This window comes from Grampus griseus (genome assembly GCF_964374135.1).
Source record: "Grampus griseus genome assembly, chromosome: 4".
NCBI classification, from domain to species: domain Eukaryota; kingdom Metazoa; phylum Chordata; class Mammalia; order Artiodactyla; family Delphinidae; genus Grampus; species Grampus griseus.
The window spans coordinates 124,081,232-124,108,662 of record NC_138997.1 but is presented as its reverse complement, the minus strand read 5'-3'; the positions used below and the strand labels follow the sequence as shown (position 1 = coordinate 124,108,662).

Here is a 27,431-nt window from a genome sequence, read left to right as displayed (position 1 = left end):
AGAGGGAACTTAACATAATAAAGTCCATATATGACAACCCCACAGCCAACATCGTTCTCAATGGTGAAAAATTGAAACCATTTCCTATAAGATCAGGAACAAAACAAGGTTACCCACTCTCGCCACCATTATTCAACATAGTTTTGGAAGTTTTAGCCACAGAGAAGAAAAAGAAATAAAAGGAATCCAAATCGGAAAAGAAGAAGTAAAGCTGTCACTGTTTGCAGATGACATGATACTATACATAGAGAATTCTAAATATGCTACCAGAAAACTACTAGAGCTAATCAATGAATTTGGTAAAGTAGCAGGATACAAAATTAATGCACAGAAATCTCTGGCATTCCTATACACTAATGATGAAAAATCTGAAAGAGAAATTAAGGAAACACTCCCATTTACCATTGCAACAAAAAGAATAAAATACCTAGGAATAAACCTAACTAAGGAGACAAAAGACCTGTATGCAGAAAACTATAAGACACTGATGAATGAAATTAAAGACGATACAAATGGATGGAGACACATACCATGTTCTTGGATTGGAAGAATCAACACTGTGAAAATGACTCTACTGCCCAAAGCAATCTACAGATTCATTGCAATCCCTATCAAAAACCAATGGCAGGGCTTCCCTCGTGATGCAGTGGTTGAGAGTCTGCCTGCCGATGCAGGGGACACGAGTTCGTGCCCCGGTCCGGGAAGATCCCACATGCTGCGGAGTGGCTGGGCCCGTGAGCCATGGCCGCTGAGCCTGCATGTCTGGAGCCTGTGCTCCATAACAGGAGAGGCCACAACAGTGACAGGCCCGCGTACCGCAAAAAAAAAAAAAAAAAAAAAAAAAAAAATACAATGACATTTTTCACAGAACTAGAACAAAAAATTTCACAATTTGTATGGAAACACAAAAGACCCCGAATAGCCAAAGCAATCTTGAGAAAGAAATATGGAGCTGGAGGAATCAGGCTCCCTGACTTCAGACTATACTACAAAGCTACAGTAATCAAGGCAGCATGGTACTGGCACCAAAACAGAAATGTAGATCAATGGAACAGGATAAAAAGCCTAGAGATAAACACACGCACATATGGTCACCTTATCTTTGATAAAGGAGGCAAGAATATACAATGGAGAAGAGACAGCCTCTTCAATAAGTGGTGCCGGGAAAACTGGAGAGCAGCATGGAAAATAATGAAATTAGAACACTTCCTAACACCATACACAAAAATAAACTCAAAATGGATTAAAGACCTAAATGTAAGGCCAGACACTGTAAAACTCCTGGGGAAAACACAGGAAGGACATTCTTTGACATAAATCACAGCAAGATCCTTTTTGACCCACCTCCTAGAGAAATCAAAATAAAAACAAAAATAAACAAGTGGGACCTAATGAAACTTAAAAGCTTTTGCACAGCAAAGGAAACCATAAACAAGATGAAAAGACAACACTCAGAATGGGAGAAAATATTTGCAAAGGAAGCAACTGACAAAGAATTAATCTCCAAAATTTACAAGCAGCTCATGCAGCTCTATGTCAAAAAAACAAAGAACCCAATCTAAAAATGGGCAGAAGACTGAAATAGACATTTCTCCAAAGATATACAGATTGCCAACAAACACATGAAAGGATGCTCAACATCACTAATCATCAGAGAAATGCAAATCAAAACTACAATGAGGTATCACCTTACGCCGGTCAGAATGGCCATCATCAAAAAATCTACAAACGATAAATGCTGGAGAGGATACGGAGAAAAGGGAACCCTCTTGCACTGCTGGTGGGAATGTAAATTAATACAGCCACTATGGAGAGCCATATGGAGGTTCCTTAAAAATCTAAAAATAGGACAACCATACGACCCAGCAATCCCACTACTGGGCATATACCCTCAGAAAACCATAATTCAAAAAGATACATGTACCACAGTGTTCATTGCAGCATGATTTACAGTAGCCAGGACATGGAAGCAATGTAAGTGTCCACTGACAGATGAATGGATAAAGAAGATGTGGCACATATATACAATGGAATATTACTCGGCCATAAAAAGAAATGAAAGTGAGTTATTTGTAGTGAGGTGGATGGACCTAGAGTCTGTCATACTGAGTGAAGTAAGTCAGAAAGAGAAAGCCAAATACCGTATGCTAACACATACATAGGGAATCAAAAAGAAACAAAAAACGGTTCTGATGAACCCAGGGGCAGGACAGGAATAAGGACGCAGACATAGAGAATGGACTTGGGGACACAGGGAGGAGGAAGGGTAAGCTGGGATGTCTCAAGCTGGGACGAAGTGAGAGAATAGCATTGACATATATACACTACCAAATGTAAAATAGATAGCTAGCGGGAAGCAGCTGCATAGCACAGGGAGATCAGCTCAGTGGTGCTTTGTGACCACCTAGAGGAGTGGGATAGGGAGAGTGGGAGGGAGACGCAAGCACGAGGGGATATACGTATACATATAGCTGATTCAGTTGTGGTAATCGTGGAGTATTTCAATCCTTTCTTTGTTAGGAAAAAACGTTGCATTTTTGTGTGAGGACCTATTTACTGTTCCCTGGGAAATGTTTGAATAGCTGGCTGGAAAAACAGCAAGTTCTTAGGCAACAAGAAGGCCTGTCTCAACTCAGCTGCTGCACTTTGTGGTGTTTGAAGCTCACAGTTGGCAACCTGGGTGAAATTTAAATGAGCTATGTATCTTTCTCTTATCTCTAAGTTCAGCTAGTAGTTTTTAGTCTTATAGTTCTAAAAGTATAATCAAATCTCAAAACTAAACAGATGAGTGGATAAAGAGACCATGTTGTGTTTCCCTAAATATCACCATGCCTTATCTATGATATATTATTCCTCCATTCATTACAAAGATTTTAAAAGCTTCCACTGTGTATGAATATCAGGTATATGTCCAGATAAGGAGATCTTGCCGTGTCTGTCCACCTTGAACTCTATTTTATAATAAGGTATAACACCAGGCACCACAGGAAAACAGACACACAAGTCTGTAAGCTAAAATCGAACTCTAAGACACAATTAAAACTCTTATAAAAGAAGGGAGACAGAAACTCTCCCTAACACTTGAGAGGCGTCCATTGTTGGACAGATGGCTGTCTATTGGATAGAAGTGAGGTGATAAGCTCAAGCTCCTCTTGGTTAATAAGTAAGAGACACTTTTGAGTAGGACACTTTCTTACTCAAAGGTTTTCTCTTCCATCGCTGGGAGGATTTGCCCCAAGTTCCACAAGAGAGAGATTTAGAGAACACTGGAAGATGCAGGTTGTCCTTTGGAGATGTGAGCAGTAGGTGCAAGACGATTCCATCTGCCTCTGAACATAGTGATCCTCGAAGCTCCAATGCAGGCTGCTTCGGTGGCCAGGAGAGCAGCATGCCAACACGAGGGGGTGTTAGTGGAGGAAGCCACCAAGTCTTGAAGTGAAGGGTGACATCTGGGTGGAAAGTATAATACATTTTATAATTTTAACGGAATAAACGAACATAAGGCATCCAAGAGGCTGCAAAGAGAAGAAAATGAATTCGGAGTGTCAGGGCTTCTAGCAAACAGACTTTCAGAGCTAAAAGTATTATCCTTACTTTTGGAATCATTGCCCTCTCATAGACTTATATGACTTCAGCAATTACACTTGAAAAAAACTTTAGATATGTCTTTCTTATTATGCAGAAGGAAGAGTAACGTCAGTCTCTGGGTTCAGAGATTTGTAAATTTGTGACACTATTAAGGAAGCTAAATTCTTGGCTTGGGAGATACCACGAATAAACACGTTCATAAGAGTTGTTTAGCAAATATGTATTCTTTATATTCTTGATCTGTTTAGCTTTGTGACAGAATGTGGATCTCTCGTAAGGACTTCCAAACCTAAGATGGGTTTTGGAATCTAATGCCTCAAGAAACCTTTTTTCTCAAGCAAGCCTTCCCGTTTCTAGTTTGGTTAGAAACAATTTCTTTAATGGGCGTGGGGAAAATACTAGCGAAATGGGCACTTTCAGCTCTCACTGAAGAAGATTCATAGTATTCTAATGTCTACCATCTAGATGAAATGCATCTTAAGACTTTTTACCTTCTTTTGTACTTGTGAGGGGAGTGAGGCTGGACCCACAAAGTATATAAATATCTTTTCCTATGGGATTCTGGGTTAGGTAGCAAAAAGTGGGATAATTTATTCCTTTTATTTTTTTCTCCAGTAAGGAAGATTTAGTTTTTTAAAGTAAATGTTCCTTAAATCAGTAAGATCAGCTAGTAAATATTTACAATATTTTCAAGCTCTCATATTGAGAGGTTTTCTTTGAGTCAGGCTCATTTTCAGACAAAACAGTCCCAATGTACACTATTTGATCACTTGTGTTTCCACAAGTCATCACCGTAGGCTCCCATTATTCCCACGTCATCTATATATGTACATGCCCTTTCTTAATTACTATATGTAACTATAATTTTTGCTATTTAAAAATAGTATCTAGGGGGCTTCCCTGGTGGCGCAGTGTGCAGGGGACACGGGTTCGTGCCCCGGTCCGGGAGGATCCCCCATGCCGCGGAGCGGCTGGACCCGTGAGCCATGGCCGCTGAGCCTGCGCGTCCGGAGCCTGTGCTCCGCAATGGGAGAGGCCACAGCAGTGACAGGCCCGCGTACCACACACACAAAAAAAGTATCTAAATCTATGATATGTTGAGATGTATTTGTCTCAGGAAGAAAGTAGTCTCTTTCACCTGAGGTCTCCAGGCTAATCGCTTGGTGATTATGAAATGATGCAGAAAGGATTTCATTATCAATGGAATGATCCCTCTGATCTTCAGATTTTATTTTCAAAAACCAGAAAATACATGAAAGACATGTCTGTTTCGCTCATCTAGTACTTACCTCATGTCCAATACACAGTCCATAATCAATAAATATTTATTATAAGAATGAGTACATGAATGAAGGTGAAGTCAACACATGTAAGCTAGGTACAAGGGAAAAATAAAGGGATTTGCAAAGATACCGAGTGATCAGGGATTAAAGTCTGGCAGAGAAGAGAACATTGAAAACTTCAAATGCAGAATTACAATTTTCGAAGGCTAAATTTCTCTTTTCTGACCACCAGTTATTGGCAGTAGAAATTAATCTCTAGGCAAGTAGTGATGGCAACTGGTAAGAGTTTGTTTGGATATAATCTTGAAGGTCAAGCCAGTTCATATGTAGCCCTCAAGAAAGCTCAACTCCCTTGAAACTTTTCTGAATTATATTTCTTAATGGCTCAGGCTCCTGTATCAAACAAACTAAATTATGTTTTGTCCAATAATCTTTAGCTATGTTATTCATGTCTCCTCGCATAGGTAAAAGGTTCTTTGTGGGGAATAAGCCAGGGGGACTGAGGTCTGGTATGGGTTCAGCCACCCACTCATCATGTAATGACCATGGGCAAGTCACTTCTCAACTCTGAACCTCAGTTTAATCCTTCTTTACATCAAAGATGCCTCTCCTGACAGCTGCACGGGACTGTTATGAAGTTCAAATTGAAGCAGATAAACGTTTGCAAACCACAGAACTCACATGTGCTAAATTGTAATTTTCTCCCTTTTTTAAGCTGAATTTAGTTTCAATCTAGGACCCCTATCCTGTCTTTTAGAAGATAATTTAATCCAGTTGACTTCAGGAAATCTCAGCCACTTCAGCGTTTTCTCAGGCAATTTATATTTTCAGTGCAGTCTTACGCAGGGATTCTCTCCTCTGTCTTCTTCTCCCTACAGCAGCACCTACAGTCTGTGATGGAGATTTTGTGGGAAAATGCATGTGGAGTAGAGTTGCCAGATGTGGCAAATAAAAATACAGGATGGGGTTTCCCTGGTGGCACAGTGGTTGAGAGTCCGCCTGCCGATGCAGAGGACACGGGTTCATGCCCCGGTCCGGGAGGATCCCACATGCCGCGAAGCGGCTGGGCCCGTGAGCCATGGCCGCTGAGCCTGCGCGTCCGGAGCCTGTGCTCTGCAATGGGAGAGGCCACAACAGTGAGAGGCCTGCGTACAGCAAAAAAAAAAAAAAAAAAACAGGATGCCCACTTAAGTTTGAATTTCAAATAAACATCAAAATATTGTATCAGACATACTTTTACAAAAAAGGTTATTGTGCATCTAACACTCAAATTTATCTGGAGGTCCTATATTTTTCTGGCAACTTCAGGGTGAAGGCACCAGGTTGCAATAATCCATCATCTTACACTGCAATTAGCACTGGTGTAATCTGTTCCTTATGCTCTTTTCATTGGCTCATTGCTTCACTGGCAATCACTGAAGCTTCCAGGTCCCTCTTCTCATCTCCTATCCTCAGATCCATGTGATAAATACTGCATTTTCCTCAATTTTACAGCAAAGCATTCTTAAATCCACAAAATCCTAGTTAACCACTGTTACATCCTTCTCAGGAGATGATGGATGAGTCCCTAGAAGAGTTGGACTCATTTTCCCCAAGAGGACTCACAACATTCAGGGCTCTTTTCCCCTGATTCTTTTCTCATTTTCCCTCAGGGCCATATACTTCTTTTACTCTTCTCTGGGTGGGATGGGGTAGGGAGTGTGGAAGAGGTAAGGAATAGGTTATACCATCTCTTCATCTACCCTCTTTTCTGTCAGTTGTTTATGGTGTAAGATTTTACGGCTTGATTCTGATTTTTCTCAAACATTTTGTTATGAAAATTTCAAATATATAGCCAAGTTGAAAGGATTTTATGGTGTACACCCATAGATTTTACTGTTAAAACTTCACTCTACTTATTTATCATATATCTATCCATCTACCCACTGCATGTTTCATCCATCAATCCACGTTACTTTTTGAAGCATTTAAAAATAATTTCACAAAAGGAATTAATCTTTAAAAACATTTTTTTAAATATATTACTTTCAGAAATACTAGCTCTTAAAATTCAAAGCTTTGGTTTTCAGGATGGTCTCTAGAGTTTGAAGAGTCTATTTCGAAGTTCAAAGGCTGAACAGGGACTGTTTTTCCCTTTGCATTCAATGACAAACTTACTCAGCCCTGAGACGAAAGATATCTCTTACTGAACAAAGAAAGGATTACTTACATGAAACAAAGAACCATATGTGTTTGCGGGAATCACCAGTTAATACTTCAAGAGGTTAACTTATAAGATATAATAAAGCACGGTACAAATGTAGGAGATATTATTAAAGACCACATTTATACCTTTTAAAAATTCCCTCATAACATGTATAATCATTTATATTATTTATTTATTAAATATTAACTAGGATTAGGAGAAAAAAATTTAAGGAGGTTTTGTATGGAGACAAAACAATATTGATCATGTAACCAAAATAAAAAAGGGTGAAATATTTACCTATAAAATGAATAAAAAGAAAATACATTTAAACAGAACAGCTTTTTAAAAATGGATATCCCTACTTGATCCTTTCTGATTTGGAGACAAAACATATAACTTTGTTTATCCCTGTGGTCATTCTCCTCTGGGCTGTGTTCTGAGATGTAGAAGTGTACTATGATTTCCTACTGAAAATTTATACATAATCAGGTTTATTTTTTTTCAGTGTGTATGTCACTACTCTGTCCTCTGAAGGTACTGTGTCAGTTCCCAAGGCTGAAATGATAAATATCGACCCTACCTTCAAGAAACTTACAGCCTTGGGAGAGAAAGGTACATAAAATTAATGACAGTTTTACAGTAAGTGCAGGAATTGATGCTTCACAAAGTGCCCTGGATCACAAAGGAGGAGGTAACTAACTGCTCTGGAAAACCAGGGGAGACTTCAAAGGGGCTGGTGGTCAGGCTGTGTCAGCTAGTTTACTACTTTGGGCAGCGCTGAGAAATCTTTAGACATGGAAGTTTCATAAATTCTGCAGTTTCCTAAAGACTAGAGAAGAGTCAACAAAGCCCAATTTGCCCTGTGATGTATCTGCAATGCACTAAAAACTAAAAGTGTGCAGTGGAAACAGACATGTATGTACTGCATGGAAGAAGTGCTTCAAAGCACCAACCTGGAGGGACACAGCCTGTATCCCCCTTGAGGCTCTGGAATTTGGGACACGCCTCTCATGGGGCTCTTCTAGTCCAAACCCAGGTTTGGGGTATGAAAGAGAGGTTATTTACTAGTTTGGAGGCCAAGAAGTTGACTTTTCTGATCTTGAGATCTTCTACAACCTCTTGAGAAGATACATGACTCAGCAACATTACAGATTTAGTTTGGGGTAAGGAGGAGGCTTTACGTGTGTCTGAGCACTGTGTGTACTTGCATAGGCACTAATATAATTGGCACTATTTTAGGTTCGAGAAATACAGAATGAACACAGCAGACAACAACTGCTGTCATGGAGTTTAAGCTCTAATGGTGGGAGGCCAAGAACAAAGAAGAAAAATATATAGGGTATGATATACAGTGCTGTGGAAAAAATATAGCAGGAAAGCACTGGGATGGAGAGTAATTTTAAATGGAGGGGGGGTGGGTAAGATCTTGATAAAGAGATGACATTGAAGCAATTACCCGTTTGGGGTGGAGGGTGGGATGAGCCATGAGGTTATCTAGGAGAAAGATAGTTCTGGGCGGACAGAACAGGGAGTGCACACGACAGGTTCATGGACCAGCAGTGTGGCCAGGACATAGAGCAGAGTGAACGAACAGGAGGATACTGAGAAAGAGGTCAGAGGGGCACAGGCTAGAGTATCTAGTACCCTGTGGGCCACTATAAAGAGTTTTGCTTTCACTCTGAGATGGGAAGCCACTGAAAGGTTTTGAGCAGAGGAGTGACATGAAATGACATATTTTAAAGACCCACAGTGGCTACTGGGCTGAGAATAGATGGGAAAGGAGCCAGAGGGGAAGCAAGGAACATTGCAATAGTATTGCAGTAATCCAGGTAGGAGATGATGGTGGCTTGATCAATGCAGAGATGCTAAGCCTCTTGCCCAAGCTCACATATCTAGTAAAGGATGGAACTAGGATTTGACACAGAGACAGATGTCAGTAACTACTGGATGCTCTCTTAAGAATTTTCATGTGGATAAAATCAGGAAGTAATCATTAAAGTTTCCATTTTGAAAATTTATAAAATTGCACGTTTATTTCACTCTCTCCTTAAACTGGGAAGTCTCTAGTGGCAACATGCTGCTCTCCTTTCTGTGTATGTTTTTTTTTGTTTATTTGGTTTTTGTTTTGTTTTGTTTTTTGCGGTACGCGGGCCTCTCACTGTTGTGGCCTCTCCCGTTGTGGAGCACAGGCTCCGGACGCGCAGGCTCAGCGGCCATGGCTCACGGGCCCAGCCGCTCCGCGGCACGTGGGATCTTCCCGGACCGGGGCACGAACCCGTGTCCGCTGCATCGGCAGGCGGACTCTCAACCACTGTGCCACCAGGGAAGCCCTCTGTGTATGTTTATAGAGAGCCTAAAAAATGTTCAGTTAGATTGGGTATAAGCTGTGAGGAAAAAGAGGAGTCAAGGATGACTCCAAAGTTCTTAGTCCAGAGCATGAAATTTGTCATTGTGATGGGGAAGACGAGTCTTGTGAGGGAAGATCAAGAAATAGCTTTTATATAAGTGGATAAGAAGGTACCTATTAAGCAACCAAACAGGTATGGTGAGTAGGCAATTAATATAGGTGTCTGGAGTTCAGAGGTGTGGTTCATTCTGAGTGCCCCAGGTGAGCTGATTATTAAATATTTTGATTACCACGAGATGTTAAGTATTTTGAATATTACTTTTGATAATATCTATTAAGTGGTATTGCAGTTGTCAGTCTAACCCATTTAGTACATAATGTGCATATCCAGGTTTATTTTTACTAAAAAGCCACTTTGATCATATAATTCCTTTCCTCAAGGGTCTTTAGAAGTGCCCCATGGCCTATGCAATAGACTTAAAATTTCTTAGTCTGAAATTAAAAGCCTTTCACAATTTGATCTAAATCGACTTTAGATAGACCACATGAGCCCCCCTCTAGTTACACTGAGCTTGCTATAATCCTTCATATTTAGGCTTGTCCATCTCTGTTTCATTTAAGTTGCTCCCCTTACAATAATATATCTCAGTTCTCACCATCTATGAAAATCCTATCCAGCCTTCAAGGCCCAGCAGATATTCCAACTCCTGCAATAATGATTAAAGCTCTGAATGAGCTCTCTCTGAATTCTTACAGTCATCTCTCTCTCTCTCTCTCTCTCTCTCTCTCTCTCTCTCTATATATATATATATATATATATATATTTATAGATATGTAAATTTCATCAGAAGTAGGAACTTTTGTTACTTTTGTTTATTTTCCTTTGGAATCCACTTAGTGCCATGTGCATAGTAAGTGATGTGTAAATGATTGATGGTCCCTATCTTTAAGGTCATATTATTATTAACATCTAAGCTCTTCTATATATTATCACAGACAGCAACCCCAGGAAGAAGACACCTCTACTATCCCTAGTTTACAAATGTGGAAGTTGAGACTTAGGGGCCTTAAGCATCATCCCCAGATTTACAAGCAGTGAAGGTAGAGCTGAGATATGAATCCAGATGACTGGACTCTAGAGTCAGATGTTTAGTCACCACCACGTACTCTCTCTCCTACCTAGATAGCACGTTCACTTAAAAATCTATGCAAATAGATTCAGGAAGCAAAGGAGGTTTTTTAACCCCCATTCTAAATGGATATTAAAGAAAAAGCCGTGTTTATTTTACCTGCCAAAGAATCCCTCCAAGCATGTGTAGAAATGTGACGATCTCTCTTGAACTAATTTTGAGAGAATTATCATCAACCGGGATGATAGTCACAGACCACTGACCGGTAGCTCCTTGGTCCTTTACTTCACCATGTTTCCCTCTGTTAGTTATTTTCCTCTAGAGATTATTTTAGTCACTTGAGAAATGAAGACTCTTCAAAATCACTTTGGAAACATGGAGTGACATGTCCATTTCTCTGAAGGTTATTGCAGCTAGTGAGACTTCTCATGAAACAAAGCTTGACTAAAAGCCAGACTCTTAAAGTATACAGCATATGTGAAAGGGATGGAGGTGAGGTGAAGAGGGCATATGTAACAGAAAATATCCAGTTTATTCCTAGGACAGTACTAATGCAAATTCCCTTTTTCTCAAACCGAACTTGGGACACTCCAGAAGTTATTGTTTATTCATAAATCACCACATGGCTCTCTGGAGCTAATAGAAAATCTGTTTGTTGTTAAACTGCCATAGCAGAAAAAGAGGGAAAAAATTATAATAAAAAATGCAAAGATACAGGATTTCCATTCAGTAGAATCACTCACATCATGATGGGCTACAACGATGAATGTGCAACAGGAGGCCCATACAGAGGGGACCCAACGACGACAGTGCCTGGCCAGAAAATGTGCTTTCTAACCACTTCTTTAGGTCAGTGTTAACACGTCCACTGGGTTATTATTACCAAATACACAAATAAGGCTGAAGGGAACCTTGAACCTTGTATAATTATGTTGTGTGTGTGTGTGTGTGTGTGTGTGTGTGTGTGTGTGTTTGCAGCAGGAATTGGGAGGGAAAAAATATATTTTTATGTTATTGTCTTTTTTATTCTTTTCTGATGTGTAGATTTTACTGTTAATGAAGTGTCAGTCTCCAGGAAATCCCTGCTTATATTCCCTAAAGTCAAATCATATGTGAGTCATAAGTTTTACCTTTAGAACTGTGAACAATTTCATTCCCACTTGTACTTTTGGATATTTCCTTAAGGAAATATCATTCTGTTTCACTCAAGTGTACCCCCCAAACAGACCAAGAAACCAGAAGAAAGTAAACACACACACACACACACACACTCCAGGTGGAGAGAGCCACAGATGTCAAGGGGCGTGACCAGTTCAGGAAGCAGAGGGAATTCAGTTCGGCTGGAGCCCAAGAAGAGACGGGTAGAAGATCTAAAGGAGAAAAAGGAGGGCCAAATCTTAGCCACCCGTTCATTCCCTTTTAAAGAATCTGAATTTCAGGAGTTTTAGGATTTATCCTACATATATGTGGATATCAAATAGGGAGGTCTAAAGAAAAATGTAAATTAAGTGATTGACTAAATTCTTCCTTTTCTCCTTTCAGCAACACATTCTTTCCTTTCTATATTGTTGCCTTTTCTTCTGTTCCCTCTCCTCCAAGTCAAGAATGAGGTCTTCTGCTCTATCACTGCCCATCTGTGTAGCTCCAAATATCTGCTTTCCGTGCTTTTTTTTTTTTTAACGTCTTTATTGGAGTATAATTGCCCTACTTATCACGTGCTCCATTATCTCAGTGCCCTGTAAAACGACAAGCCAACTCATTAAAGGTAAATGTTAGTGCAAAGATTTTACTTCCATGGGATCATGGAGAAAATGTGGACAACCTACGGAAAAGACAGTCTTGAGACTTTAAACTTGAGAACCAAGTTTAAACTTCCTGCCAATACAGAAGATTAGTTTTACGAACAATACCCGATAACCTTGTAATGAATTATTTTCTTTTTAGTTCCATGAGAATTATGTATGACTCATTAAATTCTGCACAGCTAAGCTGACATGTATAAGGCATTGCCAGAAAATCCTTCCCTTAGGGAAGCAAGGAACTGGGCTGTCAAAAAGTCAACAGTTACCTAATTGATCTGGAAATACAGTGAAGTTACGGCAGCTTGTCTACTGAGGAAAGACTTGGCTTGCCTAGGCTTTCTGTGGTAACTTCTTCCTCCAGTGGGAGAAACTTCCAGTAAGGGAAGAATGACAATTTACATACCATAGCAAGGCTTATCTGCCTTGCGTGTTAGTCACAGCCTGCAGCTTGAGACATCCTGGGAAATCCCTATCTGGAAGAGAAGAAAAGTTATAATCACACGTGCTGTGCTTTTAACCTTATTCTGTATAATTCGCATACAGAGTCACTTCTGTACATTTTCAGTGAAAAACTGTTGCTATTATTTTCTATCATCAGTTAACTATTTGTGTGGTATTTTAAAAATTATATATATATTTGCTCTGACTTTAAAAGACACCATTCAGAGATATTTTCTTTGCTTTTTTCTTTCTGCTCTCCAAGACTCCAGAAAAACCAGCTTCCGTGGCACGTTTCCTACAGTGCACAACTAGAATGAGTGGTACAGAAACTTCTACTGAGCATGCAGAGGTAAGAACGCATTTCTAGGGGATGAATTGACCATATATATCATCGACAGCATTGCTAATGGCGAGTTATGCAATGATTAATAAAAGTAGAAATGGCTAGTTTGCTTTCTTTAACTAAGATCTGCTCTATATATTTCAAGGATGTTATTCAACAAAGGAAAAATATCTAGGTGACTGTTTACATTTCCTTTGACACCTTTGAGCTACATTTCTTCTTTTACAAAGTGAGAAATAAAATCTTGTCCTGTCAGCTTTTCGATTCTATGTGTTTCATATTTTGCTCTTGATTTCAAGGAATTTGGTTTAATGTAAAATGTAAAAAGAATATTATATTTGTGTGGTTAGAAGTAAAAGCTATTATAGCAATAGAGTATCTATGGTGAAATACTTCTATATACGTAATTAATACCACAGTCATTGTTCTGTTACTGGTTACTGCAACAGATACTTACTAATTGAATGAATGAATGAAAGTGCTTTCTTAAAGATTTTTTTAGAGATAACTAAGATATAATAGGACTCTGAGACTTTTTGGTACATTTAGGTATTTAATTTAGCAGTCTCAGAACTTGGATCTTTTAGAAGTTGGTCTGGGTATTAGGGTAAATGAGAAATCAAGGTCCAAATACTTTGAACACAGATTACATTTTATAGGGAATAAATGTTCTTTAAATGAGCCCTTAGAAGGACCAGTGACTAAAATTCTTTCTATGCCTTTATTAGCAACAGGGAAGCACAGCAAAAACAAGTGAAAAGTTTCCCCAAAACTTTGTATTTAATTGAGTTTCTTTCATTTTAATGCACACCTAAGACATATGAATGGTGGTAAAATGTTGATTAATCCTCAGAGAAATCCGTAGTGATACATTTATGACTTATAAGCCATACCTATTGCTGTGCTTTCTCTGTCTTGCAGATTTAATATCTCTACTAAATCATTTTATAAATGATTTTTATAAAGTTATTTAAAAATAACTCAGGGCTTCCCTGGTGATGCAGTGGTTGAGAGTCCGCCTGCTGATGCAGGGGACACGGGTTCGTGCCCCGGTCCGGGAAGATCCCACGTGCCGCGCAGCGGCTGGGCCCGTGAGCCATGGCCGCTGAGCCTGCGCGTCCGGAGCCTGTGCTCCGCAACGGGAGAGGCTACAGCAGTGAGAGGCCCGCGTACTGCAAAAAATAAATAAATAAAAATTAAAAATAACTCATTTATAAGAAAATCAAGGGTCAAAATATTTCATAATTTTTTTCCAGAGAAAATTATATATGGAAAAAAATGCATGCTATCTCATTACTCTTAATCTAGATTCCCAGAAAGTAGGGTCATACAAATATTTGTTGGTCACAGATTTTTATTTTTTTATTTTTTTGGTCTATATCACAAATAGAAAAAAGACTTTTTGAGGACCTAAAATTCATATTCCGAAGCGTGGTATGGAATGGAAGAACCTTGAACTTTAGTGTAACTCATGATAATCAGTGATATTTATTAAAAATAGAGGTGGGTAAATAGGTGGCGCACAGAGGATGTTTAAGACAGTGAAACTATTCTCCATGGTACTACAAATGATAGACACATGTCATTACACATTCGTCTAAATCCATGGAATGTACAACAGCAAGAGGGAACCCTAATGTAAACTGTGGATTTGGGTGATAATGATGTGTCAGTGTAGGCTCATCTATTAACAAATATACCACTCTGATGGGGGATGCCAATCATGGGGAAGGCTACCCATTTGTTGGGGCAATAGGTATGCGGGAAATCTCTATACTCTCCACTCAATTTTTCTGTGAACCTAGAACTGCTTTAAAAAGTAATCTATGAAAAAGAAGGTAGAGGTGCTATGGCTCCCTTTCAGAAATTCTGATCAGTGTTCAGGGTGCCTTATGTTTAGCAAGCTCCCAGGGTGATTCTGATGTGCTCCAGTGGTGAGAACCACTGGTCTAGAATCCAGTCTCACCAAACCTCTGCTTCACAGAGCCCAGGACACACTAAGTAGGGTTGGCTCACAGCATTCTCCAAATCAAAGATGCCTAATATTTAGTCTGTGCTGATCCAGAATAAGTCCAGTCCCTTGGAAGTCTTCCTAAAAGAGGGAAATCTCAATTGCAGGACCCAACATACTTGTCACCTGGAAATTGATGTCACTTCTGGCACTGGGCTAAACCACCTTAAGGTCAGAAGCGGGTATAATCATTCTGATTGTGTTGACCTACGGAAGAATGTCTCTTTTTAAATGCAGTCTTAGTTACACATGGATCTGAATAGGAAGTAGCTAAGTAAACTAAGAACAGCATCTATTGAGGTATAAAATACCCTCGAATCCTAAAACATTGTGAGACAAAGATAAGTAGAGAAAAGATAGAAAATAGTTTTATAAATCATTTCTAATGAAAAAAGTCCTTAAAATCCTGTGATGATTGCAAAACGGCATTTCCTGTAACGTTTGTGGCAAAGGCCAACATGTTTTGAAAATATTTCTTAATTGTTCATGAATACCCTTAAGCAATTTCGTGGTCCACAATAGCTATTGAGCCTGAAACTGAATAGCAGATTTAGGGACGATCCTCATTACTCCATTCATTGTATTACTTGTATGACTCAGCCATGCGATGGTTTTAAGACTATTGAGTTAAAACAGAGAAAACAGTACTTAAGAGAACTTTGCTGATGGTCGATTTAGACAGATGGCAGGCAGTTTCCAGAGCTTTTGTGCTTTCTTTAAATGAATAATATTTTTTTAAAAAAAACTGAAAAGAAAGGTGGTTAATTTTTCACCATACCAATGATTTATTATTAATCTAAATTTGTCACCTAGTAGCTTTATACAAAGGGCTGGTTAAAATTACAAAATACCAGATAATCTATGCCCACCTCTATAACATAATCATAATGATGGTCACTGAGGTAGTTAATTTATTGTACTATTGTTTCAGAATCAATTTGTTGCCATTTAACTGTAGTGTGTTGGTCTTTTTTTCTTGGTGGTTCTATCACTTCTCTGACTTTTGCCAGGGCCGCTCTTCAGATCATGGGTATGTCTACAAAAATGATTTTTTAGAAATGTTTACCAGGTAAATACCTAACATATATCCATGAAACTTACCTGATTTCTATATACATTATACTCTGAATTTTCATTTTTTTGGAAAAGGGTTGAAATCCAAATTCATAAAATCCTAATTTCTTACTTGCCCATTATATAGATACATTCGTAATTTATTAGAGAATTATTTTGGTACTTAATTCATATAAAAGAGTCTAAAATATAAAGCTTTTTCATCAACAGGTCTCTATGAAGGACTATGGTGTGAGCATTATTATTGCTAAAATATTTTTATGAATTACAACATGAGAGTTTGTGAAGAGAAGCATTTCTCCTGTTTATAGACTATTCTGTTTCACTCTTTTTCTTCTTTTTTTTTTTTAAGTGGACTCAATCATCGAGAAAAAAGAACTTAACAAATTTCCTTGAACAAAAGATAAGGTGCCTGGAAAAACAGAGAAAAGAGGTAATTTTGAAATATTAGTTGAAGCAACATGTGCCATGGATTAATGCTGAGAATAAAATAGGCATCTAGTGCCTTTTATTTTTGTTATTGGGTCACAGTATTTATCTTAAGGATACTGGACTGCATTATTTTGAGAGCAAATACTTCTTTCTTATTCACCTACATATCTCTTACTCGGTCTCTCAGTGCTTGTGCAAATGAATAAAAATGACAAAGCCATAAATCCAATAATTATAATCTTAATTTTTTTCAAAACTTAGACATTTCCTCCACATGGGCTAGGTGAGCTTATCATCTGTGCCATTTATGCTCAGCACTTGACACACCTTGAAACTCAAACTGTCAGAGGCTTTATTATATCACTGATTACGTGCTATGACTTCATGAGTTGGGCATCTGACCAACAGGGGTTAAGGAGCTTTATCATAAAAGAAATTTGTTTTAAAATGTCATTGGGAATGTGATGGATATTATTTTGAGTTCCGTTTTTCTGAGTTTAATGAATATTAGAACCTCTTTATTCTCCTTGACAGAGAACCTCTTTATTCTCCTTAACAGTTCTGGCACTCTGTTGTCAATTTTGTAATTCCTTTTCGAAATCATTTTCTGTGCTACAGCCTTCATGTTTTCTTCTATGGTTTCCTCTACCCTTCTTTGATACTGCATAAAATAGTGTGCCCTTCTGGAAAATTACTGAACTATAGCAGAGTAATGTTACCATAGCATAGAAATGTTAGTCCCTAAAATAACAACAGATCAGGGATCTTTACATAATAATATTATATAGTCTTATACTAAATAGTCATATCTATTTCCAGCATAAGAGTTACCTAGCAACTGCCACTCTGGATTAGATATTTTGTTTTGTAATTAAGAGAAAGTCTTGCTACATTTTAGTCATTGCGACAGTCTTCTCCATGTCTGTCCCATATTTATAGGTGTTGGAATTTCTCTTAATGTGGAAAGTTGTAGACTTCCCTTACAAGAAAACTGAAAACAGGTCTTAGTGTTTTTTCTTTCATCTATTTGGCACACAGTTTTAAAACTTTCAAATTGTTTGCAGCCTAAATTGTTTCTAAATATTGTCTTATGACAAAAACTATTTTTCCCTGAAAAACCTATGCTTCCAAAAAGGTGATATTATCCATTAGCTGAGTATATAATACAAATCATGTACTGATTTTTTTTAAAAAAAAAAACACAGTATTGCAAGCAAATGATTATCAGTTAATTGAACTTGGAATTTTTTTTTTTTTTTTTTTTTGTGGTACGCAGGCCTCTCACTGTTGTGGCCTCTCCCGTTGCGGAGCACAGGCTCCGGACGCGCAGGCTCAGTGGCCATGGCTCACGGGCCCAGCCGCTCCGCGGCACGTGGAATCTTCCCAGACCGGGGCATGAACCCGTGTCCCCTGCATCAGCAGGCGGACTCTCAACCACTGTGCCACCAGGGAAGCCCGAACTTGGAATTTTTTAATATAAATTCTGCCTTTAAAAAGCTAGAAGAAATATTTCATTTTAATAATCAATATAAGCACATAAAAAATATGGAAAGGTTTGAAAAAAGGCCCTTCAAATATTAATAAATCTTACATAAAACCATTAATACTTACAATTTTTTATCAGATTCTGGTTAGATTAAACAAGAAGATGAAAATTCAAATAACTAAACAAAGTTAGAAGTTGCTAATAAACTGTTCAGCTGATTAGTCAAGATATACCTAAGGCTTAATAGTTTTTCATATGTGAACCAATTATGAAAGGCGAATGTGTTCAATTAACTTATCCCAGGTCTACCAGAACTTGGTGGAAGGAATATTGTCTTCACCCATGGCTTCCAAAACCTTAGTAGCCTCGAGAAGTGATTTCACTATGGCTAAATTTCCAAATGGGCAAAATCCTTTGTTGCTTTACCAAACTTTAATAATTTCAGCTCCTGGAAGTTAACCAGCAATGGAATCAGCAATTTAGAAGCATGAAAGAGTTATATGAAAGAAAGGTAAACACCTCTCTGTTTGGTATTTGCTTTAAATCGGTAATCTCGGGGAGACAAGTATGTGAAGATTCTCACTGATTTCAACTACAGGAGATTTGTGGGTAGCCAGCTGTCTGTTGTAAAATGATGAAGGGGAGGGTGCTGAGTGCATTATTGGCCTCTTGGTACTGAAGATTAATGAACGAAGGAACGTGTCAGTGAATTGTCTTAAGCATGGCAGAAGAAAGGTACTAAATATAGCCCCCAGTGCCGTCTCTAGAGCTCTTGCCCACATTTATCATAACTCACACAGTATCCTGGCCTCGGCTTTGTTACTAGCAGCCATAAAAACACAAGGTTATATGTGAGGTGAGAAATGGCTTAAAGTTCATACTTTTTTGTGCAAGGCTACTTCTCTAATTCTTTATAGCATAAGCTGTTTTCCACAGAAAAAGAGACAAGCAGTGTTAACAGCGTGTGAGGTGAAGTGGGGAATCCCTTCTTCTCTCCAAAGCATGTTCTCTGTCAAGAAACTTTTGCTTTGGTGAGAAAGAATTTTTTTTGGAGGAAATATATTTTAAAGGGTAAAAGTCAGTTTATAATTTAAAACCATTCCATGTTCTAAAAGAGAGGAAAGAGAAGGTAAACTCCCCAAAATAATTCAGAGTCAAGAAACTTGACCACACATGAGAAGTACGTTAGTATTGCTCTTTTCTTCCTCATTTTGATACTCAGAGTATTAAATTTGGAAAGAGCAGGGTAACGTTTCACTACACCAGGCCATGGTCAAGCCACCTTATAATATTCGGTCTGGACAGCTTTGGGATCTCCAAATTTTAAAGCACATGATCCCAGAGAAAATTGTTTAAGCTGCCTTCCTGAACGGCTTGCAGCTGCATGAAGACCCAGGGTTAACAATGGTCACAGTTCCCATCTTTGATGAAGCGCCTGTCCCTAAGGCTTTTCTGGACCCTTGTCACTCAGACGACTAATTTGGCATTTAGTAGCAGGTCAAATGCTGCAGGTTACTGATGAGTTAAAGGTCACGTCTGTTTTTCGGCAAGGTAGGTATATTCACTTATCCCCTATCCTTCGCTGTCCTTTTCAGATCAGATGAGGCACACCTTGCGACCTGAGAATAGAATGACAAGCCTAGAAGGCTCCCTTAAGGTCTACGGGTTTATTTCCTCGAAAGTGGTGTGGTCTAGAGAAAGGAGGCTGGAGGCCGTTTTGGTGTTTGCTTTTTTCTCTTGTAGAGGAAACTTCTTTTTAAAAGCAAAAGACCCGATCTTGGTTTGGGGCGGTGGGAAGAAGAGCCACTCCCTAGGGGATGCCCAAGACTGAGCCAGTTCTGTCCCCGGGTGCTTAGGCTGGGAATAAATCCAGGGGGTTGTGGGCTTCAGGCGAGGTGTCTGCAGCTGTCTGTGAACCACTTCTTCAGGTCGCAGAGCTGAAAACGAAACTGGACACCGCAGAAAGCTTCCTAGGCACGCTGGAGAAGGAGCTGCAGCAGAGCCAGAGGGAGAGCGACCTGCAGCAGCGCGAGGAGGTGGGCGGGGCTCGGGGAGCGACCTCCCTGCCCCCAGGAGCGCGCGGTAGGGGGAAGGGGGGGCCCCTGCCTCCAGATGGTTGAGAACCAACCGTTTATTCAAATCAGCCCTCTGCAGAGCGGTGACCGATGGGCAAGGGTGTACGGGTTACGCAAGTCCCCAGAGCCAAAAATAGGGGCCACTTCTCTAGAATCAGAGGGCGGGAGGTGCCGGCTCACTTCCTTCTGTGTCGCGCAAACAGGCAGACCTTAATTTGCCCGGCTCCACCCGCGGGCAGAACTGAGCCAGGGCTTTGGGGTATCTTTCTCGGACGTTGCAGCCTAGGAGAAAATTCATTTTGCGTTTTTGCTTTTACTCATACTAATCATTTTTATTACCAGTGTTGATAATATGACAATTCCTTGTATTTGTACAGCTGCTTTTCAGCTTACAGAGAGCTTTACAAATAAGTATTACCTTTGTCATCTTAAAAATATAACATTTTTGAAAAGTATCTCACCCTCATCGTCTCATTTAACATCCTCAGCCCATCTGTGAGGAAACTCTTATTTTTGCCGTTTTAAAGATGAAAAGGCTGAGACGTAGGGCTTAGATGACTTAATGTCAGTAACGTAGCACATGGAAAAATAGGACTTGAGCCCAGTCTCCAGATTGGAAGGCCCCTTTAATCCTCCTGAGAACTAGAAGGTGGCCATTGAGGTGATGGCCTCTCTTAAAATAGATTCTCGGTTTTACTTTTAGTTATGGGACTACATGGATTTGTAGAAAATGGGAGGAGGCCCTTGAGCTCTAATGGCCTCTCATTTTTTCAGGCATGTTAGGAAAGAACGAGAAGGGTAGATTTTCTCAGGTGAAGTCTTGTGACTAATATTGTGATGCAGCAGCTGTATTTTAAAACATGCATAAATCTTAAGGCAATGTCACCAATCAGTGCATCCATCATCAGTTCAGGTTCCCTTCCTTGCTTAGCAACTCCCTTTCTGCCATGTAAGAGTCCCTTTCGGTTCCATTTACATGCAGCACAGGAATCATGGTAACTTCTTCCCTATGCAGTTGGGACCATTTTCTTGTGGAAATAATTTTCTCTTAAACTATGCTGAGTTAGAAAAAGATTGCTAAATTTTCTGTGTACACATGGACCTATTCTGTTTAAACAAAGGCAAAGAGAAGTGTTTTCACTTGTAAAGAAAACCACTCACCTAAAGTAGATTTCTTTAATCATTGTGATGGGAAATATTAGCTATTAAAATAATATACTTTAACGTATATCTTAGCTATTTCCTCATCTTGATTTACCTAAATTCCAGAATGTTTATTTTACTGGGTTAAAACTGCAGTCTCGTTAAAAATTCAATTCACTCCACAGAAAGTTTACTGTCCAGAATATAAAATTAAGAGATAGGAGGCAGATGTTGTCTGAATCCTGTTATTGTCTAAGCCACCAACCTTGCTTCAGTTACTTAAAACACTGGATTCCTTGAAGGTGATCTGAAAAGTGGAGGAGTGATGGCAGTTGGACTAGCTCATCTCTACCTTTTAAAAGTAATCATCAGAACAATACAGTGCTCTGAATAATTATCTGTGGTGAAATGTCTTATTGCCTAAGGTTTTATCTTTTATCCTCTTCTTTGTCTCTCACCAGTCCTGAATGATGCAGGATTGGGCTTTGAGATATTTGGTATTTTTTGTTGCAATGACACTTTGCATATTAGAACTTTCAGTTATTTTTAGTGAGTCACTCTTTCATCACCTTGTAAGAGCAAGTAGCTTTTTCTGCAGACCCATTTGACCCTTGAAAGTGAGGAGTGGGGATTTTGATAGCTTGTTCTGGGGTCGCAAAACGTAGTAGCAGTAAGGATAACATAAAGATTTCTTCTATCCTAATCCTGACCTCCACCCAGAGATTATTGCTCAAATGGAATGTTAAGTGAAAATCTAGCAGGTCCTGTTTTTTGTTTGTTTTTTATTTCAGAAGTATTCCTACAATATCATCTCATCTGAATTTTATTGATTTTGAATTTGTTTTCTTGCTTTCTACTTCAGAAGGAAAAGGAGAGCCTAAATGAAGAATTACATGAATTGAAGAGAGAGAATACGCTTTTGAAGGAAAAAATTGCTCTCGCAAGCCAGAAGAAGCAACACTTTGAATGTGAAATAAAACGCCTCAATAAGGTATCAGGCCAGGTGAAGCTGGAGAGATGAGAGGTTTCTGTATAAAGAGCACTTTCTGGGTTGAGGCTCACAGCAAAATCCACACTGCAATGCGGCTCGTCTCGGGGGCTTGCACGGAGGTCTCTGTAATTGCATAAATCACTCCTATCTGCTTCGTTCAGCCATACTTGGCTAAGAATTTTGGGGGGAATTCATGTCTCTGCAAAGAATTGTCATTAAAGAAAGAGATAAGGAGAAAGTATAGAAGAGAGTAAGAACTTTTTTTTTTTGGTAGATCAAAGAACCACATAAAGCAAGTGGGTGTTTGCGAATAGTAGCGTTATCTCTTGGTCAACCGCGAAAGTTTCCTGAGGAAAACAGGCTGCTCTTTAAAATCATCACTGTGGAGCTCCTGAGTGTAATACAGACTATATGGAAGCAAACTAAATGCCAAATCCAAAAATGAGATGGCGGCCTTCCTGAGAATAAGCCTAAAACTCACCTTTAATGGGGGGGTGGGGAGTAGTGTGTAGGTCTATTAAGAAAATGCTGGTGATTTAATGCCTTTGCTCCAACAACTATTCAAAGGAGCTACCTGTGAATTGCTGCAAAAGGACGACATGTAAGTGAGTGTGTGTGTGTGTGTGTGTGTGTGTGTGTGTGTGTGTGTGTTGTTTTAATGGACTAAACCTTAATTTTCTTGGGGGGAGGGATTGCTGACTTGTTCAGGGAAAAAAATTAAATCCTTTGCTGTTGACTTTTCCAAGAGCCACATCGTATGTGGACCGTAGTAATACGTAGTAATACATGGTTGAGTTGAGATAGTCATCTCTCAAGCTAGATATTTCTTGACCAAAGTAACAGAAATTATCTTCTGAAAAAAGAGCAGGTGGTTGACTGGCCTTAAACACATGCTCAGTGCTTGCCTTTGGGACCGTGTGCCATCTTGTAGTTAAGTAGTGTTCAGAGGTGTAACTTAAATATCCCCAAAGCGTTAACTATATGCCTGTGTGGTTGATAGGGTGCTTTACAAATGTGATGCTATGTTTGATCTGTTTATGGGGCAAGTTATTATTCAGGAGAAAATGAGAAATTGGAGATTGACTTCGTAAACCATGTACTTCTCTGTCGTTTAAGAGAGAAAAACAATGTTCAGAGATACAAGTTCAGGGCAAATGAATTTTCTGTCTTAATCACTGCTGGAAATCCTTCGCAAATGAATTAGAGGAACTGACATTAATTGAGATTATATTTGAAATCTCTCCCATTTTTGATATGTTATTACTTATCAGTCTTCTTCTGTTCTCTATTTCTATAAATGTAGGCACAAGGATATAAAGCCTGTAGAAATTAAAACAGCCGAGAACTCTGTGTTTTACTCAAACCCATGTATAACCTTCATTTTTGTGTAGGTGTGTTTATAGAAAATCTTTTTTAATTAGTAAAAACTTTAAAAATCATGATTATAATCATAAAATCTCAATGAGAAAAATTAATTTGAGTAAAATTCAGAGCTTGTCATCTTCTCAAAGAGGATTTTTCTGGTTATCTTAATTAAAATTACATACTCCACTTCTAATATTTCCTGTTTTAATATTTCCTTGGAATTCATTGCATTCTAGTGTGTGCATAATGTCTCATATTTATTATCTTAATTGTTTCCTGTCTCCCAGTCTTGATTGTAAGCTCCATGTGGGCAGGATATTTGCAGGGCAGATTTCTCTCCTAGGCAAGGTGGACACAGTATTGAGGGCCCACAATACTTAGAGTGGCCCATTAATATGCTTAATTTCTCTTAAAGTCAGAGGAAAAATACTAAAGTATGAGGTTGAAAATATATTTTCATATTAACATATTCATCTTTGTAAGAATGCAATTATAATATATAATTTTACTACATATTTATTTGGAGGAAGGGACTCACAAAGACAACAGTCATAATGGGGCCCTGAGTTTCTCTATTTTGTTCACTGCTACATTCCAAGTGCCTAGAACAGGGCCTTGCTCATAGTATGTTCTTAAATATTTGTTGACTGGATGAATGGATGAAGTAACTAATTAATGTAATTTGCTGGTACATAATATGTTCAGTAGCCAATTTTGGCCCTGAGATTCATGTTTTAATAGGCATAACACATTACTTATGAGTAGTAAGAAAAAATAAAAGGTACTTCAAGCCAGAAAAGATTTCATCTCACACATCTATGCCTTCAACTGTCACTTTAAAAACATAGATAGAAAGTGATGAGCTATAAAGAGATTTTTTTTTCTCATTTTTTCTCATTTAGTGCAAAGAGATTTTTTTCTCATTTAGGTTTTTTCTCATTTAGTATTAGTGTCTAATGAAATGTAAGAAATTATTATTTTACAGTATAGATTTTTCTTCTGTTCTCTTTTACCACTGTAATAAATAGAAGTTACTCAAAATGATGATTTGGGTAGCTAATTGTGTGCACCATTCATTACAGCGTGGAAATTTGGGGTCCACCCCGCTTGCACAAACCCACTGCCTGCTGACCCGGTCTCAGCAGAAATTGGTAGCATGTCACCTTAGCAATTAACATATGGTTTTCAGAAGTTCACACAACTATGTGTACTGAATTTTACTTATTTGCTTTGAGGGAGATACCTAAGGGCATTGTTTTCATCAGGTTCTTGACAGAGAAGCCAGATGTTTGATCAAAGTGAGAGAAATTACCTGAGGCTAGTCAACCAGGGCCACCCATGGGCAAAACTGATGTGTCTGACATCTTGCCATTGTGAGATGGGTAGATCTGTTTAGTATATCTGTGCTTATGGTAAACTGCTGCTCTAGAGTAGGTTACAGGTGTTTATTCAAGGAAGTTGGAAAACCCCAAGATGGAATAAATGTCTACTAGACTCGCCTTTCGTTTATGACTCATTTGCAAAATTTCTAGAAGTCTGAATAGCATGAAAGGTAGATCAGAAAATTCAGATATTACAAAACCTACAAAAGTAGTCTATTCATAGCTGTAGGATATAGAACCAGCATATTTGATTATCTTGATTCACTTGGTTTACCCCACCCTAGATTCTATTACTAGTGACACATGTTTTAAAAATATAACTATTATGATAATTCCTAGAACTATGTAGCTTAGCAATAAATTCTAACAAAACATAAATTATTAAACAACTTCTGTTGTCTAATAATTCTTGGAGGAAGAAAAAAGTTCTTGTTTTTCTTACAACTTCCTGAAAAATGATATTTACATCAGGCTAGACTATAAGACATTCTATTAGGAAACTTCTAATCTTAACTATGCATATTTAAGACCTTAAATTTGCTTTTCTTTTCTATCCTTATGACCATATTGTGTAGTAATGCAGGGAAGTGAGTTACTAATAGAATCATCAAATGAACACCATCGAAGCTACTAAAGAAATACAGAGGCAGTAAAGTCTTGGAGCTTTGGAAGTGAACCTTTCTATTTGTGTAGAGGACTCATTTGATAATGAGCAAGTAGTCACATTGTGTGTGGGCTCTGAAACCACAACAGGGTGAGGTATGTTCTGTCACAGTTTTTGGCGGCCGTTTTATTTAACTCATCATGAGCCCAAAGTCTTCAGAATAGAGACAGTGTCTTTCATATAATCTGAAAAAGTATAGTATATGTAAGAGTGCCATGGAATTATGAGTAAGGATGATGATCTGGTTGGCAAATCTAAGTGTCTCTTATTTGCTTCACTTCCTCACCCCACGGTGAAAACACCAAGTTGTACTGCATGTCAAGAAAGCAGAGCACTCTCTCCACCCTCTAGTGGGTTAGTGGGTGTTTTATTGGAGAATAATTATGACTGTGTCTAGGCCAAGGCACGTCATGCTCAAGGAGTACAGAGCAGAGCCGTACAACAATGGATAATGAATCTGCCTGGGTTCCCATTTATGTGAGTTTCCCTCTCTCCTGTAAGGGACGTGGTTATATAGCAGAAATATATCATTCAAAATGTCATCTGATGGGGATATATGTATATGTGTAGCTGATTCACTTTGTTATAAGCAGAAACTAACACACCATTGTAAAGCAATTATGCTTCAATGAAGATATATTTTTTAAATGTCATCTGAGAGCAGGAACGTCAGCTTTTGAGGAATGCAGATTCTCAGGCCCTGCTTCCAGATATACTGATTCAGGATCCTTGGAGGCAATGCCCAGGCGTGGGCATGTTTGCTACCTCTCCGGGTGATTCTGATGCTCCCTGAAGTTCGAGCCTTATTGATGGAGCATATATTTGACTGAAGCAGACTCTAGAGAAAGGCTATGTATCTGTTTTCCACTCATGGTTGGCTAGGTGGAAGGATCTCTAACACCAAAGCCTTCTCAAGTAACAATGAGAGTTGAATAACATAAGCACCATCATGGAGAAAAGATGGAGATTCTGAAAAAAAAAATGCATATATGAAGAAAGTTACTCAGTGATGAAGGTAGCATTAAAAATGAAATTCTACCTTATGAGTGCACTTGAGATGACTGTAGGAATTGTAGAGAAATTCATATGATGTGGCAACTCTCAGGTCAACAGTGTGCTTATCTTATAACACAGGCTCTTCAGGATGCCTTGAAAATGGAGTGTTCTTCATCTCCTGAGGATTGTTTGCGGAAGTCTGAAATGGAGTGCAGCCGTGAGGAGATGAGGACAGAAATGGAAGTTCTCAAACAGCAGGTGAGAAGTTGAAAGTGGAGCGGTCATGTGGAGAACTTAGGGCCCATTGTTCATGCTGCTTTAGCCATTTCTGGAAGTCCTCCTATTCAAAACATGTCAAAGGTTTTTGCATGTATTTTAATTAGAATTACCTAATTTTAAAGCTTTATGGGAAAATATAGATCAGCTAGTCCAACTCTAGAGAAAAAAAAGAGAAAAAAAAGAGAAAATTGAGTTTCAGATGGATTAAGTGGCTCGCCCAAGATTATACACTTAAAAAGGGGGCATGCTAATTAACCTTTTAGTGAAATTCTATTAGCACTGGGTCTAGAGGGTTTCATGTAGACATGATTTATTTTGAAGACACTATTAACCCAAACTCTGGACCTTTTCAGAAAATGGTAGCAGCCGGGCTATTATTCTGTAGCTGCAGGCCTCTGGGCTTTTGAACAA

The 27,431-nt window shown here is 38.8% G+C and overlaps 1 protein-coding gene across 1 annotated transcript in view; it reads left to right on the top strand.

The window, feature by feature from the left end:
• Positions 1 to 27,431, top strand: part of TNIP3 (TNFAIP3 interacting protein 3) — an 89,513-nt gene that overhangs the window by 41,651 nt on the left and 20,431 nt on the right. Inside the window, exons 3-8 of the mRNA XM_082653477.1 lie at positions 13,042 to 13,128; positions 16,560 to 16,640; positions 18,571 to 18,636; positions 20,054 to 20,161; positions 22,206 to 22,334; positions 26,880 to 26,999. Of these exons, the coding sequence (XP_082509603.1) occupies positions 13,042 to 13,128; positions 16,560 to 16,640; positions 18,571 to 18,636; positions 20,054 to 20,161; positions 22,206 to 22,334; positions 26,880 to 26,999 (591 nt within the window). The remainder of the gene's footprint in view (positions 1 to 13,041; positions 13,129 to 16,559; positions 16,641 to 18,570; positions 18,637 to 20,053; positions 20,162 to 22,205; positions 22,335 to 26,879; positions 27,000 to 27,431) is intronic.